At 51.1% G+C, this 16,523-nt stretch overlaps 1 protein-coding gene and 1 pseudogene across 1 annotated transcript; one reads left to right on the top strand and one right to left on the bottom strand.

Annotated features, from left to right (window-relative positions):
* Positions 1 to 992: 992 nt before the first annotated feature.
* SYP (synaptophysin) lies at positions 993 to 12,593 on the bottom strand. The gene is made up of 7 exons (XM_004434923.3): positions 12,382 to 12,593; positions 11,143 to 11,208; positions 9,881 to 10,005; positions 6,910 to 7,105; positions 6,038 to 6,229; positions 4,450 to 4,780; positions 993 to 2,638 (listed from the first exon to the last, which is right to left on the bottom strand). Exons 1-6 carry the CDS (start codon positions 12,415 to 12,417, stop codon positions 4,454 to 4,456), a joined length of 942 nt encoding a protein of 313 aa, XP_004434980.1. The 5' UTR covers positions 12,418 to 12,593; the 3' UTR covers positions 993 to 2,638; positions 4,450 to 4,453.
* LOC101396914 (small ribosomal subunit protein eS26-like) lies at positions 12,423 to 13,666 on the top strand (annotated as a pseudogene).
* Positions 13,667 to 16,523: the final 2,857 nt, after the last annotated feature.

Here is a 16,523-nt window from a genome sequence, read left to right as displayed (position 1 = left end):
GTTCACGCCCCCGCTCCCATCCCCTTTCAGAGCCAGGATTATTTGAGATTTGTGGGGAGGAGGTTAAAGTCACTGGCCAGGTTCCGAGGTCCTCTTCCCCGCCCCCTCCCCCTTCCTTACAGGCCCTGCTGTCGTGCCTCCTAAATCCCGACAAATAGATCTTAAAGCCTTCCCTCCCCGGCTCTCATTTTTCTCTCTCCAGTTAGATATCTCTTTCCCTGAACTCGATCCCAGGGCTGGGATCTCTTCGCACTCTCAAGGCTTCGCTGTGCCTCGGGGCTGGGAGGAGGGGGTCCCCAGCCCGAAGTCAGAACTCGGGCGCCCGGCCGGGGTCTCTAATTTGACACGGCGGCGGCGGCGGCGGCGGTCAGCCAGGCCTTTCATTGTTGGTGCCGGGGACGCCCCCACCCCCCCGCCCGATTACGCACATCTCTGTCACTTCCCGCCCCTCCTTGCCCCAGGGAGGAGCCAGGGAGGGGTTAAAGGGAAAGAATGAATGAACTAACGAGTCACCCTGGCGCCCCGCCTCCGGGCTTTGCAGACTGACAGGTCTTTCCCGGTTCTCCAGTTGGGGCGGAGATAAGGAAATGGAGACACAGCAGGGTCTGAAGAATACGAGGGAGGTGGGTAGAGGGAAGTCTCCCTGTGAAGTATGGGGGTCATATTCGAAGCCCTTGGGGGATTTGAGAATAGGGCTCCACTGGGGCTGGGAAGGGGCATGGCTAAGGGACCAGAATTAGAACTGAACCCTAGAAAGACTGGGCATCGGTGGCCAGTAGTGGGGCAATGGTCAGGGCTACTCAGAGAGTGACTTGGAATGATCAGCAGGTGAGGCTTCACAGAGGGTGCGTCTCGTCAAATTACTGTTTTGGGCCTAAAATGGTGGGGTGACATGAATAGCGTCCAGCAGGTCAGGGCGGAGCTTCCTCTCGCCTCTTCTCTCCCATCTCTCCCTTTGTCCCCCACAAAAAAGACACACTGAGAAGCCAGAGCCGGGTGGACTAGGTGGTTGAGGAGTTTATTTAGGGGAAGGGAATTAATCATATTTGTTCTTCCTCGGGGAGGGGGTCTACAAACAATACCGAAGGGCGCGGGAAAGGGAGGGGGAGTCTAGAGGGGAGGGCGAGGGGCCACAGCCAGACAAAATGGCAACACACGATCACAGGCACTACTGACGTCACAGACACAGCAGAGGGTGCAGGATAGGGGCTCCAGACGGGGCCTCCAACCACTCCGGGACGGGTCGGGGTGTGAAGGGAGGGAGGAGGCAGGGGAAGGGAGGGAGAGAGGGTTGGTCGGTCCCACAGATCCCTTGGCTCTGTCTTCTTATTACCTAGCTGTCCCGCCGCGGGGGTGAGCAAGGGTTTGTTGTGGGTAGTGAATCTCACCCCTTACCCTCCAAGCCATACCTCCCAGCTCTTCCCAGGCCACCTCAGTTCCCAGACTTGGCCAGAGATACTCCCCCCCAACTCCTAACAAAACCCATCCTGCAGCCAAGCCTCCTCCCACCACACTGCCAAACCCGCCTACTCTCAAACATATTTTCTTCACTGCCCCATTGGGCGGGGTGGGGGGCTGCCCCTTCAGAAACCACCATGCAGGCCCGACTAATCTCCGCCTCATCTAGAAGCCTGACCACGACCTTGGTCAAGCTTGGCCCATTCCTGAATCCCACTTCTTCCCTTGCGCAGTATCTGTCGCTTTAGAATCGGTCTCAGTCTCCCGAATGTTCCAAGCCACATCCCCATCCGGAGACTCTAGACCCAATCCAAGACCCAGCCATTCTAGAGCCTCACCCACTGCCTGGTTCAAGCCCCACCTCCTTCTACAGCCACGCCCTCTGCGTTCTTCCAATCCCTGTCCCCAGGCCCCCAAGTCACACCCCTTTCATGAACCTTCTCCTACTCCAAGCCCTGCCCACTCTGGGGCCGAAGCGCCGCCTCACTCAAAGCTCCGCCCCTTTCTAGAATCACCCCCTCAGCCTCCTTCCCAGCCCAATCTGGAATGCTCTAGGGCACCTCTTTTCTTTAGACTCCAGATCCAGTATGTGTGGAACCCAACCTCCCTGCTTAGTAGTCCCCTCCACTCCAGAGCTCCTTTCTAAGACCACCTTGGGTTCCAAGTCCTCCCAGTCTCTGCCATTCTCCTCTCCCCTCCCAGGGTTGAATTTCTCTTAATGGCCCCTGTTCAGGCATTGGTGGAGGAATAAAGGCCAGAGTTGGGAGGAGGGGAAGGAGAGAAGGGAGAGAGTCCGAAGTCATGCCCACCCTCCCCACACAACCGAGGTCTGTCTCCTCCCTGTTTCCCTTTCAGAGTCCCCCAACCTCAGGGCACAGGGCCAGGGAAGAGAGAAGGGCCAAGGGATGCAGGGACAGGGGCAGGGGTAAGCGAGGGGCCCACTCAAGATCGGGCCCCTAATGCAAGAGGGGAGTGGAGTGGGGGCAGGGCTTAGACAGATAAATAGATATTTATATATTATATATATATATATATATATATATATATATATATAAACAGCAAAGACAGTTAAGAGTCTCCTGACGTGAGGGACGGAGACCTGGGGTGTAGGGGTGCGAAGGGGGGCAGGCCTTCTCCTGAGCTCTTGCCCACCCATGGGGTCCTCCCGGGCTGCACTGACCTGTGGAGAGAAAAGACACAGAAAGGAGAGGGGGTCCAGACACAGGTGGTGCCCTTAGGGAGTGGCTGGGCTGCTCTGCCTCCACCCTGGCTTTACCCTCTGCCTGCCATGCCTTTTCTTCCTTCTTCCTTCACTCAGTCCTGGAGTCAGCTTCATCCCAGCTGCACCTACTGGGAAGATATACCTTGCTCCCACTAGGTTAGGTACCAAAGAAATTATGGTTCCCCCTCCCTCAACCCAAAAAAGTCTGTTAACAGGTACTATTCTAGTCACTGGTGATAAAGTATACTGAGCAAAACAAAGATCTTTATCTTTGTTGAGCTTACACTGTGGCAGGGAGACAGAATTCAAACAATGACCGTCATGTATAACTGAATTATCTAGTATGACATAAGATGATAATAAGTGAAATGGAAAAAAAAAAGTAGACCAGGGTGAGGGGATTAGGAGTGCCAGTAGGGGAAGGATGGTTACTGTAGTAAGTAGGGTAGTCAGAGAAGCCCTCGTTAAAGAAGTAACATTGAATAAAGACTTAAGGAGCTGAGGGAATGACCCATAATTACAGACTGTGATAAAGAAAAGCACAGGATACCATGAGAGAGATAAGAAAGGGGACGGATAAGGAGCTGGCCAGGTAAGGTTATCTGTGTGTGTGGGTGTGAAACTCCAGGGGGAAAGCAATCACCAGGGCCCTGAAGTTGGACTGTGCCTGGCACATCGAAGTGGCCAGTGTGCCTGGAGCAGAGTGGGGAGGGAGTGGTAGGAGGTGAGAGGTCAGAAAAGTGAGGGATGGGGCTAGATTGTGTAGGGCCTTGTGGGCTATAAGGAAAGCTTGGCTTTTAATCTGAGTGAGATGGGAGCCCCGGCAGAGCTCTGAGCACAGGAGGTCCGTGGCCTAATTTAGGATTTAACAAGATCTCTCCCAATGCTGTGAGTAGAACAGAAAGAGAATGGGGGTGAAAACCTGTGAAGATGTCCAGGGGAGATGACTGTGAGAAGTGGGAAGTTATGGATATATTTTGAAGGAAGAGCCAACAGGATTTTTGATTAATTAGATGTAGGATGCCTAACAAACTCCTCCCTGCAAAGCGCCAGAAGCTACTTCCACCACGTGTTGCCACCTCCTTGCCTTTCCCCTCTCACGCTATACCCCTGCCTCTTATCCCCATCTTCCCTCCTCATATGTGAGGGAAATGTCAATTCTCCTTTCAGGCCCAGCAAGAAGGCCGGCCAGTCTTTCCAATGCCCCCGCCCCGCCCCTTTTCTCTCTTTGAAATTCCACACTACCTCTCTTACCTCGAGGGTTGGGGAGAGGTATCGGATCTATCACGTCCTCTCGGATTGGTGAGCTTGTCTGACCTTCAAGATCCAAGCCCGATTACCCTCACCATCTATTGGCCTTATCATAACCTATTGGCTTATCAATCACTTCTAAGACCCACCTCCTCTTCCCTCCGTGGCTCCTGCGCTCAGCTGATTCTCCACTAGGCAAGTCCCCATGCTATTCCCTCCTTTCATTGGTTGCTCTGCCCACTTCTCTCTCCCCTCCCTTCCCTCTGAGCAGCACTTCTACCTCTCTCCGATTGGCTCTTCATTCTGCCCATCTTCAAGCACCACTCTCCTGCTCTCCACTCATTGGCTAGTTTTACATTCTGAGCATGTAGCTCCACCTCTCTATTGGCTCCTTCAAACTCCCACCCTTACTTGGCCGGCAAACTCCCTACCATTTACTTCTGACTCTTATTGGTTCACTGACCCGCCCGTCTCCTTTCCTGTACCCTCCTTGGCCGCACCGCCCGCCCGTCACTCACCAGACTACATCTGATTGGAGAAGGAGGTGGGCGCACCCTGAGGGCCGTAGCCTTGCTGCCCATAGTCGCCCTGAGGCCCGTAGCCGCCGCCACTGCCGCCGGAGGGCTGTCCGTAGTCAGGCTGGTAGCCGCCCTGGGGCCCGTAGGAGTCCTGGGGTCCGTACCCGCCGGGGCCCTGCCCGTAGCCCGCCTCGCCATAGGCGTCCCCGGGCGCCGGTTGCTTCTCGGGGGCGCCGGGAGGCGCGCGCAGGAATGGGGCGGCCCAGCCTGTCTCCTTGAACACGAACCACAGGTTGCCGACCCAGAGTACCAGGTTCAGGAAACCGAACACCTGCGGAGAGAAAAAGCCCGGCTGTCGTCCTGCGCCCATTGTCTTGGCGGTCCCAGGGAACATCGAGGCCACGCGCGTTGGGCATGGACCCGCGGGCTCCCGAAGGGTGGTGGTTTCTGAAACCCAGACCCTTCGAGTCCCAGTGGGTGAACTTCAATGTGCAGAAAAATCACCTTGGGGGGGGCGGGGTTGTGCAGGGCGTGTTAGAATCAAAATTCCCGGGGATGTTGAGATCTATTGGTATTACATATATAAGTATTTATATATTTGCACATATACATATTACATATACACATATATATGTATATCTAAATTTGTAATATATTTATAGTAAAATGTTAAGCATAAACATTAAATATGTAGATATACAACTAATAGATGCATATATACACATATGTATATACAAATATACATATGTGTATATGTGTAAATACGTAATATATATTATGTATGTGTCAATATAAAGTATATAAATGTATACTTTTATATGAAAACAAATATATGGAATTTATATAAATATATACAATATAATTCAATTTTGGGACAAGAAGTAATATCTCCACTTTACAGTTGAGGGAAACCAAGGCCCAGAGAGGCTAAGTTGTCCAAGGTCTCACAACCAGCAAGTGACAGAAAAAAAAGAATTGGAATCTTAGCATCTGTAACACTTGTATACAACTTACCATGTGCCAGGCCCTTTTCTAAGCACTCTGTATGTTATTAGTTCGCATTAGTTCATATTAGTTCAATACCCGACTTTGGAGCATGACCTATTATTAGTTTTCAGTTTACAAGCTCAAACTGAGGCCTGGGTGGCTGAGTAACTAGTTTCAGGTCACAGAGCATGCAAGTGGCAGAGCTGGGATTTGAGCTCAGACATTCTGACTCCGGCCAGTAGGGGGCGCCCAGGTGGGAAACATTTCAAGTTATTCTTGCATTTTGCATATAAGGAAATTGAGGTCCCCAGAGGGTACTGAGTTGCCAGAGATTCTACATGACTAGGCTGGGCCTGGGATCCAGGTCTCTTAAACCTAACTGAACAGAAAGTCTCATGTTCCCCTCGTGGGGACAGTCTGTGGTGTCACAATGGTTTTGATTGCTATCTCATCCTTCAAAGCTCTGTTGTTGGCATGCTTCCTCCAGGGAGCCCTCTTGGATTTCCTCTGAATTCTCTCTCTCTTTCCACTACTCCTCATGCCAGACTGTAAGTTTCCTAACTCCCTCCCTGGCTGGCCCAGCCAGCTTCTCAGGGCTTACCACCGAGGTGTTGAGGCCAGAGGTCACAGGGTCCCTCAGCTCCTTGCATGTATTCCCTGCCTGGTGGCAGACAGACATCTCCTTGATAATGTTCTCTGGGTCTGTGGCCATCTTCACGTCCGACAGCCCCTTGGCCCATGCCGACGAGCTAACAAGCCACATGAAGGCAAACACTGCCGTGGCCAGAAAGTCCTAGGACAGGCAGGGGAGAGGGAGACAGAACTGTGAATGGGCTGCTTCAAGCCAGGCTGTGGGGCCTCCTCAAATCACAGGCTTTCCTGGGAGGGAGGAGTGTCCCAGAAGACACCTGTCTCTCCAGTCTTTTCAGCTCTGAAACCCCCAAATCTCCCTTGAAGGTGGCGCTCCTAGCTTGGCCTTGTGTGTGTGTATGTGACACAGAGGACGTGGGAGTGTGATTGTGGTTTGTGGGTGAGTGTGGGGGGGATTCTGTGGGATGGTTTCCGAATCTGTGGAAAGTAGTATGTTTTTCCACTTTCGTCTGAATGTGGGAAATTGTGTCATTTTGTGGCTGGGATGAGGGTGTGTGAGTACGGCTGTGTAGGACTCTGTCTCTGTGTGGCATGATGACAAGCATGACTGTCCCAGTGAACCTCTGTGTGCTCCTTTCTTTGATCTCGACTGTGTGGTTGTGTGAGAGGTGGCAGGTTTCCAGGTGTAGGCCTGTCTGGGATTCTGTGTGGGCTGCGAGTGCTCAGAGCAGCAGCAGCAGCAGCAGCAGCAACACGTGCAGCTGTTATGGTGGCTGCTTGCATGTGGGCCTGTCTGGGATTTGGTGTGGCCTGTGGACATGGCTGTGTCCCCGAGGCCCCATGTACCCCAGCCCCTGTGTGCGAGTGGCTGTGGGGGCTCACCAGCATGGGCCCTTTGTTGTTCTCCCGGTACTTATTCTGCAGGAAGATGTAGGTGGCCAGAGCTCCCATGGAGTAGAGGAAAGCAAACACAGCCACGGTGACAAAGAATTCGGCCGATGAGGAGTAGTCTCCCACCAGGAAGACTTTGGTAGTGCCCCCTCCACAGGTGGGTGCATCAAAGTACACTTGGTGCAGCCTGCGGAGAGAGGTGGGCAGGTGTGGCCCAGACCCTAAGAACCCCCTCCCCTGACCCCTCTTCCCAGTCATGGGTCCCCCAGATTCTGACAAGGTCCCAGGAAGGGGAGGAAACACCCATTCACAGAGCACCTACTGTGTACCAGTCACATTTCATTGATTGCCCACAGCATCCCAGTGAAATAGGTCTTATTCATCCCTCACTCTAACCCAGGCACTTTGGCCTCTTGGTCATTCGTAGAACATACCAGGCACCCTCCCACCCCAGGACCTTTGCACTGGAATGCTCTTCTCCTAGATATCTTCATGTCTTACTCCCTTCATCTCCTTCAAGTTTTTCTCAACTGTCCTCTTCTCAGGGAGGCCTTTCCTGAGCTCACTATTTAAAATTGAGATCGAACCATTCCCTCCCATCACTCCTTAGCCCCCTTCCTTGCTCCATTTTTCTCTGTAGCAGTGATACCCCATGTGACATACCATGTCTTTTACTTTTTTTTTTCTTAATTTTTGCTCTAACTACAAGAGGGCAGGGCTTTTTCCTTTGTTTGGTTCATTGCTGTATCCCTAGGGCCTGAAATAGTGTTGCCACATAGTAGGCGCTCAATAAATGTTTATTAAATGAAATGTACAGTAGTGGAAAGGGGCTCAGAGAAGTGCATTAACTTGCCTGAAGTCACACAGCTGGCGAGGGAATGGCAGAGTTGGGATCTGAACCCTGTGTTTTCTCCCTACATCATGTTGACTTTTCTCTCCACCCCACTTCAGGTCCCGGAGAGAAAGAAATGTATGCATAGCAGAGGAGAGCCCAGAGACTACAAAATAGGAGGAGACAGACAGACAGACAGGAGGGTAGAAGGGATCCTGGAATAGGATGTGTGTATGTAGGGGAGGAGGGGCAGATTCATTCAGAAGGTGTCCTGGAACTAAGGTTTTTCCTGTGGTGTGATGGAGGAGGGGTCATAGGGAGAAAATGTGTGTGGGGAGAAGGACTGGGGTGGAGTCCCAGAGCTCTGACCTCAGATTAGGGGGCAGGATCCTGAGACGGAGCAAATGGTGTCAGTGCCCTTGTGTAGCAAAGGTCCTCAGGGAAGAGGTTTATACTTATTGATCACCTACAAAGCACTTTACATAATTGCCTCATTTAATGACCCTCCCCGCTCAATTCTCTAATGCAGGCATTATTATACCCATTTTACAGATGAACAAACAGAGGCTCAGCAAGGTTAAGTTACTTATCCAAGGTTGTACAGCTGCTAAATGATGAGCTAGGAGTTGAATCTGGGTTTGAATTTCTGGGTTTCTAGTGGGCTGGGTTGGGAGAGAGAGTATGCAGGGGGAATGAGTAGTCCTTGGCAGGGGGGCGTGGGTATTGGGGCTGTGGGGGGTTGGTCAGAGAGACTCAGGGCAAAGACTTATTTCCTGGGAGACTTGTGGGTAAAGGGCAGATCCTCAGGACCCGAAGCCCTAGGCATGGGAGGTGAGGGGGTGTTCACAGGAGATTTTTGTGGTCTTCGGATTCCCAAAGGGCCTGCTCTCAGCAGTATCCCACACTGCCAGCTCCTGCTCCTTCCCCAAACTCTCTTTCCTGGCTTCTGTGAGCGGTGGTGGTCCCTGGTTGCCCCACTATCTCTCAGGCCACACCTCCCTGGCGCTTCCTGTTCTTTTGGTTATTGCTCAGGGCCTGTGCTGAGCTGTCTTCTCTTGTCACTCTTCCCTCTCCCCCTGGATCTCCTCAGCCTACATTTACTCTTAGCGCTCAAAAATCCCCAATTTCCAACTCAATCCCTGACCTTTTTCCTGAGTCCGTTAAACGTATTTATTTTACTTATTATGACAAGCACTTACAGAGCATTTATTGTGTGCCCAGCACTGTGCTAAGCATTTTACAATATTAATTCATTTAATATTCATCCTAATCCTGGAAGGTGGGTGTTATTGTCCCCTTTTACAGATGAGGACGTCGAGACCCGCAGCAGTTATGTGATTTGTCCAAGTATCGGAGGAGCCTCAGGAGCCTCCATTGAAACGGTGAGTGTGGGTCTGTGTCTCCCCACTCCTCAGGAGGCGAGCATCTCCGTAAGTGCAGCAGCCTTGCCTGCTCGTGCTCACTCTCGTGTGCCCAGCACCTGGCACACAGGAGGAGCTCAATAAATAGCAGCATTGTTTCATTGGGTTTCATCGTCCCCTCTAGCTCAGCAGCACCCCCTCATTATTCTCTATCATAAAACCCTGCATGAGGATCCCCTCCTTGGATTTCTCCCAGTCTGCAATTATCCTCTTTATTCATTTGTTTATCTGTTATGTTGGCTCCATGAGGGTAGGGAGCTTGGTCTGTTTTGTTCACTGTTATGAGCAGTACCTGGCATACAATAGGTTCTCAAAAAATGTGTATGGAATGAATGAATGGGAATTAAATAATAATATTGGCTAACATTAATTGAGCACCTACTGCATTAAGGATATATATATATATATTTTACTTTTGAATCTTGTTTATTGCCAGTCTCCTCCCTCCCCTTCACTAGAACATAGCCAGAGGTCAACAGCCTATGCCTGTTTTGTTCACCACATGTCCTAGATGTCCAGAGCTGTGCCAGGCACAAGGTAGGTGCTCAGTGCATGCGCTGAGCACATGGGTGACCTGAGCGGGTGTGGTTTCCTGAGGCAGGGGCTGGGCAGGAGCCACTGGGGAGGAGATGTTGTCCGGTCCCGCCCCCGTGCCTGCCCTCTCCCAGATCTGTTGGGATCCCAAGGGTGGCCTAGGGTGGGGGCACACCTGAAGGGGTACTCGAATTCCACCTCGATGTTGAGGTCACTCTTGCTCTTGTTGGCACAGTCCACGCTCAGCCGGAGCTCCCCACTGTAACTGCCGCACGTGGCAAAGGCGAAGATGGCAAAGACCTTGGGCAGCAGGGATGGGGATGGCCACGGTGAGCCTGTGGGCATGTGGGATGGGGGTGCCCTCCTCTGGACAGATTGGGCCCAACACAGGCAGCAGCAGATGGACCAGTCCCCACCCCCACCCCCTAATCAGGGCTCATCAGGTCCCAGGACAAGCTGATTATGGAGGTGTGGCTGTCTCTTCTTGTCTTTCTCCTAGTATCTCTCTTGGTCTCTACCTCTCAATGCTCTGGCCACTCCTGCTCCTTCTCTCTCTCTTCTGTCTCAGTTCTCTATTTCTTTGTCTTTCTCTGTATTTCTGCCTGTTTCTGTTGTTCTCTGTCTCTATTTCTCTCCGTATCTGTTTCTCTATATATATGTCTTTGTATTTCTCAGATGTCTCTTTGTCTCTCTGTGTCTCTGTTTCTTTCTCTGTCTCTGACTGTCTAGTATCTGTGTGTCTCTTTCTGTCTCTTTTTTCTCTGTGTGAATGTATGTCTCTGTGTGTCTTTCTGTTTCTCAGTCTGTCTCTCTCTATCTCCCTGCTCTGTCTCTCACTCCGTCTCTCTATGGTGCTCTCTCTGTCTCCCATGTGCCTCTCTTTCTCTGTGGATCATTTTCTCTTTTCTCTGAGTGTCTCTTTTTCTCTCTCTGTCTCTTTCTCTCCCTCACCCCATTTTTCTGTCCCTCTTCCTGTGTCTATTTCTCTGTGCATCTCTTTCTCTGTCTCCCTTTTCTTTGTCTCCTTCAGTTTGTCTCTCTCTGTCTCATCTCTATATCTCTTTTTTCTCAGTATTTCCATCTCTGTCTCCATCATTCCCTGTCTCTCATGATCTCTGTCTCCTTTACTGTCTCTGGGTTTCTCTGGCTTTGGGTCTCTCCCATAGCAACCAGCTTCAGGCTCCACCTCCCCTGCCCCTCTCTCAGTTCAGGAGAGGAGGTAGGACATCATAGTCTTCCAGTTCACAATGGGGGTACCCTTGGCCTTATGTAACGTCACTTCACAGCCTATCCATTTTCTGGCCCCAACCTGCGGGACTTCACCATGGAGCCCAATTCCCCCATCCACCCATCCATTACTCGCTCCCCATCCCTACTCCACCCCTGCTCTTCCAGACCCCACTCCCTCCCTCTCTCCATGGCCCAGACCACACTCACCCATTGCAGCACCTTCACGAAGCCGAGGGGCTCCTTGACCACACGGAACTGACCCCCAGCCACCAGCTGAGGAGAGAAACCATGGGGAGGGGGTGTAGTTGTTGGGGATGGAGAAGGAGGTGAGGGCCAAGGCCATCAGGCAATGACCCCTGGGGATAGGGCATGTGATCTCAGGGAGAGAGTGATGTTTGGAGAGGGAGTGAGAAGGAGAAAGTGACACTTCAGGGAAGGTGTGAGCACAGAGTCTTTGAGAGAAGACCCCCAGGGTTCAGGACTGGTGGGGAGGTCTGGGGAGATGGTGAGATAGATGGCAGAGGGAGTCAGGGGTGAAGAAGATGGGAATGGAGTCAGGACTAGTTAGGGAAGGGGAGAAGGTCTGAAATGGTGAAGGTGAGTCAGATGGCGAAGGGGATCAGGTGGAGAGAGTGAGGAAATAGTCGGGGTTCATTAGGGTGGGGGAGGGGGTCTTGGGTGGTGAAGGTGAGTCGTAACAGGGAGGGAGTCAGGTTGGTTAGGGTGGGGGAGGGGTCTGCAATGGTAAAGGTGAGTCAGATGGTGGTGGTGTGGGGTCTGAGACAATGAGGATGCGGAGCGGTTGGTACTGGTTAGAGAGAGGGTGAGCTTCTGAGGTGGCAAAGAAGAGTGAGATAGCAGAGAGGGTCTGGGCTGATTAAGGTGGGGGAGGGCTAGGACGTGGCTTCACTGGATATGTGCTGGGGGAGGGGAGACTAGGGGTTTTGGAGAGGCAAAACGGGATCGCTCCCTAGGTGGCTCTGGGGGAATGAGTGGTTGTCTACTGGGGTACCGTCTTTGTTTGGGAGGGGCAGGTGTCAGCCCTCCCCCCTCCCCCTGCCCCCACACCTTCTGTCGCTTTATTTCCTAGCTCATCCGCAGCACCCCCCATCTTCCTTCCACCTTCCTCTCCCCTCCCCCCTTGCCCGCACCCCAGCCCTAAGACCCCTCTTCCTCCCTTCGCGGTCCCCTGTAAGGAACCGGGCTTCTGGTAGCCCCCGCTGCGGCAGTGAGGACGGCCCTCGCTGCGGCAAAGGATGCGTTCCTTCTTTTCTCCATCTCCCCCTTCCTCCCCTCGCCTGCCGCAGACCCCAGCCCCAGCGCCGGGGACCAGGTGTCGGCTGCCAGGACCCTGGCCGCCACCCCTTAGAAGTCGGCGGATCCGCTGCGACCTGGGCGGGGAGGCCGGGCAGCGGAGGGCTCTGTCCGCGGTGCTGGAATGCGTACCTGATTCACCACGTCCATGTCTGCCAGCAGCAGCATCAGCAATGCGGGGGGCGGGAGGCGTCTGCTAGCAAGGGCGGGCGCGGGGCGCGGCGGGGGAGGCGCGCAGTCGTCGGAACAGCCCAGGCAGCCACAGCTCCACCCCTTGCGCCTCCCGCCTCGCTCGCCGCTAGCGCCTGCGCACAGCGGGCCGTGCCTAAATTCCACCGGCCGCCATTCCAGCGCAGAGGTTGGAGCCGTGAAAACGCTGTAGGAGGATTGTTGTTTCTGAAAACACAGCTAGACGTGTGGGGAGAGGTGCACCGTTCGGTCCCACAGTATGACATTTTTCCAGGCTCTTTAGTGAGTTCGTTGAATGTGTTTACTCATTTAATCCGTACAACAGCCCTATGTAGTAGGGACTATCAGCTCCATTTTTACAGATGAGGAAAATGAACCCCCAGAGAGGTTAAGTGACTTGCACAAGGTCGCCCAGCTATTAATTGGCAGCGCCCAAGGTCCCTGCAATTCAAGGGTCTTGAGGGTTTCGTCTCATTTGCATTTTAAGCACATCTTAAAAACCCCTTCCTTTCCTCTCTGACCATCTCCCCTATTTCTCTCTTCCTCTTAGCCAAATTCTTGCCTTCCTCAACTCTACACTTTACACCCTGTTTATTTCTCAGCCCTCTCTTAATTGGACTACCCTCCTTCATGTTACTAAAACTAGGCCCACCAAGGTCAATGGCAATTGCCATGTTGCAAAAATCCAATGGATAAATACAGTTGGAACTTAAGATGCTCTACCTCTCTCATTTTAATGAAATGCCTATAAAAACTAAGATACTGCTTTTCCGGGTCCGCGTCTCAAGGTGACCAAGAAAAGAAGGAACAAAGGTCTTGCCAAAAAGGGCTGCAGCCACGTACAGCCTGTTTGCTGCACCAGCTGTGCCTGATGTGTACTCAAGGACAAGGCCATTAAGAAATTTGTCATTCGAAACATAGTGGAGGCAGCAACCGTCAGGGACACTTCTGAAGCGAGTGTCTTCCACGCCTATGTGCTTCCTAAGCTTTATGTGAGACTACATTACTGTGTGAAGTGTGCCATTCACAGCAAGGCAGTCAGGAATCATTCTCATGAAGCCCAGAAGGACCAAACACCCCCACCCAGATTCAGACCTGCAAGTGCTGCCCCACGACCTCCGCCAAAGCCCATGTAATGAGCTAAGTCCTTAAGGACTGAAGAAAAATGGTCTTCTGGAAAAAACAAAATGGAAATTATACTTTAAAAAAAAACAAAAAACAACTAAGGGGCTGGCCCGGTGGAGTAGGGGTTAAGTTTGAGAGTTCCACTTAAGCGGCCCGGGGTTCACAGGTTCGGATCCTGGTCACGGACATACTCATTAAGCCATGCTGAGGTGGCGTCCCATATAAAGTAGAGCAAGATGGGCATGGATGTTAGCCCAGGGCCAATCTTCCTGAGCAAAAAAGAGGAGGATTGGCAACAGATGTTAGCTCAGGGCTAATCTTTCTCACACACACACACAAAAGAATAAAAATTAAAAAAAAAAAAAACTAAGATGCTGTTTTTCATCTTCGAGGATGGTGTATATAAAAAAGCTTGCTAATGCTCAATATTGGCAGGTTGGCCAGAAACAGGCATTCTCATAAATTGCCAGTGGAACTTAAGTTAGTATAACCTCTGTAGAGGGTAATTTGGCAAAATCTAGAAAACTAACGAATTCATATACTGTTTGGCTCACCATTTACACTTCTAGGAATTTATCTTACAGATAGATTCATACATGTGCTAAAAGATGTATGTATAAGACCATACACTACACAACTGTTTATAATAAGAAAGGTGGGACACTCCCTATATGCTCATTACTGGTGGCCTGTTTAAATCAACTCTGGTACAGCCACAAAATGGAGTACTATGCAGCTGTCATTAATAATAATATGGAGCTATGGAATGATCGCCAAGATATTTAGTTAAGTAAGAAATGCAAGATGCCAAACCATGTGGGAATTGTGTACAAAGAGAAGGGAAGGATTATATCATAATTATAGAGAGAATAGCTAACATTTTAAATTGTGGCTGTTCTGTGTCAAGCACTATTCTGAAAGCTTCACATATATCACTCGTTTAAATCCTCACAGCAGCCCTGTGAGGCAGGTCCTACTATTATTGTTTTACAGCTGAATAAACTAAGGTGCAGAGAGGTGAAGGAATTTTCTATTTTGCTGAGGAGGATTAGCCCTGAGCTAACATCTGCTGCCAATCTTCCTCTTTTTGTATGTGAGCCGCTGCCACAGCGTGGCCACTGACAGACGTGTGGTATAGGTCCACGCCTGGGACCTGAACCTGGGCCGCCAAAGTGGAGCATGCCGAACTTAACCAATAGGCCACCAGGGCTGGACCTGAAGGAATTTTCTTAAGGTCACACAGCTGGTAAGTGGTGGAACCAGGATTTGAACCCAGGAAGTCTGGCCCAGCACCTGTTACTCTTAGCTACTGTGTTAACTTATCAGTACAGCATCCTATACATGTATAAAAGATATTTGATGACACTGGTTGCCTTCAGAGGGAAGGGAAACTTTTCACTTTATACTCCTTTGTGCCTTTTGAATTTTGAACCATCTGAATGTATACCCATTTTTTAAAAACACACGCACACATACACACACTCAAATTCACACATATGTGTGATGGATACTTCCCAGTTATTGCCTTATTGGAGGAAGAGCATGGATTTTGGCATTCAATTGTTTGAATTTGAATTCCACCTTTAATATTTATTCCTGTATGGCTTTGGACATGTAAGATAATTTAAAATGGTACCTATAGGGTTGTTGCACTGATTAAACAAGATAATCACTGTAATGCACTTAGCACGGGCCCAAATAAATGGTTCGTTTTACCTCCTACACATCTCTGGAATCCACTCACTTCTCACCATGTCCTCTGCCACCTCCCCTGGCTAAGGCGACCATCGTTCCTGCCAATTTTAGCATCTCCAGTTTCTTCCCCCTCCCTTCTGTTTTCAGCACAGCCGTCAGAGCATCTATTTAAAATGCAGAGTTAACTATGTCACTACCCTTCTCAAATCCCTCCCATGGCTCACCACTGCTTTTAGGAAAAAATCCCAGGGTTTGGGGCCTGACATTCAAGGGTGTGCCTCATCTGGCTTCAGGTGGCCTCTCCCACCTCATCCATCGGCTGTCTCCCTTCACTCTCTATGTGCTGCCCATGACTTGCTTTTCCCATAATATACTAGCCCAACCACTTCAAGCTTTTCTTTCAAGGCCTACTGCAACTCCATATTCTGAGTCCTAGTCTCCAATTCTGGCTTCTCTCAGATTTCAGTCCTTGCTCAATTGACACAAATTATATGAGAAACCCCTGCTCTGAGAGGTGGGAGGAGACCCTAAGTCAGACCCTCCCCAGTGGTGGCCCCATCCCACACCACTGCCATCACTGCCTCCAATTCCTTTGTAGTGGGGCTGACTACCACTTTGGACAAGTCCTGTCGCATGTCTAAGCCAGATCAGTTTGCTCTGAGAGAAACCCAGAACAGAACCTGGCAGGAAGTAAATGCATGATAAACCTTCACTGAATGAATGAGACCCCAAGGGTAGGGCACGAAGCAGAAAGAGGAGCCCTGGATCTGTGTGCAAGGGGGGTGAGGTACTCTTAAGTGGTCTCAGGAGAGCCAGGTGGGCCCTGAGTGGGTTCCCCCAGGCTAGAAGCCTCACTGTTTGCTGTCACTCATGTCTTCTACCAGTGGATTTAGATTTTCTGTTTCTCAGGCAGAAGGTGGGAGACAGGGTGATCCCAATTTAGCCTCCCTGAAATTCCTGATGCTATCAGAGGACCCCTCTGCCTAAGATGCATCACATACCAGGCCAATTCCAACCTCTAGGCCTTTCTATTGGTAGGACTCTCCTCTGGGTTTCCTTATCCTTTCCTTCCCATCCATCTGTCCTTCTTTAGTCTGACCTGACTGACCCCGTGTGGAATCTCTGACTTTCCCCTACTACTCATCCAAGCCCTCACACATCCTCTCTCTCCTCTTTTATCCATCTCTGTCCAGTGCCCTCCCCTTCCCCCCCACCTCCACTCTGTCTCCAGCTTCTTTTGGCTGCTGTCTCTTCCTCCTCCTCCT

This window comes from Ceratotherium simum, chromosome X, assembly GCF_057802395.1.
Source record: "Ceratotherium simum simum isolate JZ-2026a chromosome X, ASM5780239v1, whole genome shotgun sequence".
Taxonomy (NCBI): Eukaryota; Metazoa; Chordata; class Mammalia; order Perissodactyla; family Rhinocerotidae; genus Ceratotherium; species Ceratotherium simum.
The sequence above is the reverse complement of the archived record's forward strand: the minus strand, read 5'-3'. Positions and strand labels throughout refer to the sequence as shown.

What these genes read in the sequence shown, in the direction of transcription:
- SYP (XM_004434923.3), bottom strand. Translation starts at nt 12,417, where the DNA reads ATGCTGCTGCTGGCAGACATGGACGTGGTGAATCAG. An exon ending in TCGTGAAGGTGCTGCAATGG is followed by an intron (nt 10,006 to 11,142) that starts GTGAGTGTGGTC and finishes CTGCTGCCCAAG; the next exon opens with GTCTTTGCCATCTTCGCCTT. An exon ending in ACAACAAAGGGCCCATGCTG is followed by an intron (nt 6,230 to 6,909) that starts GTGAGCCCCCAC and finishes TGCCTGTCCTAG; the next exon opens with GACTTTCTGGCCACGGCAGT.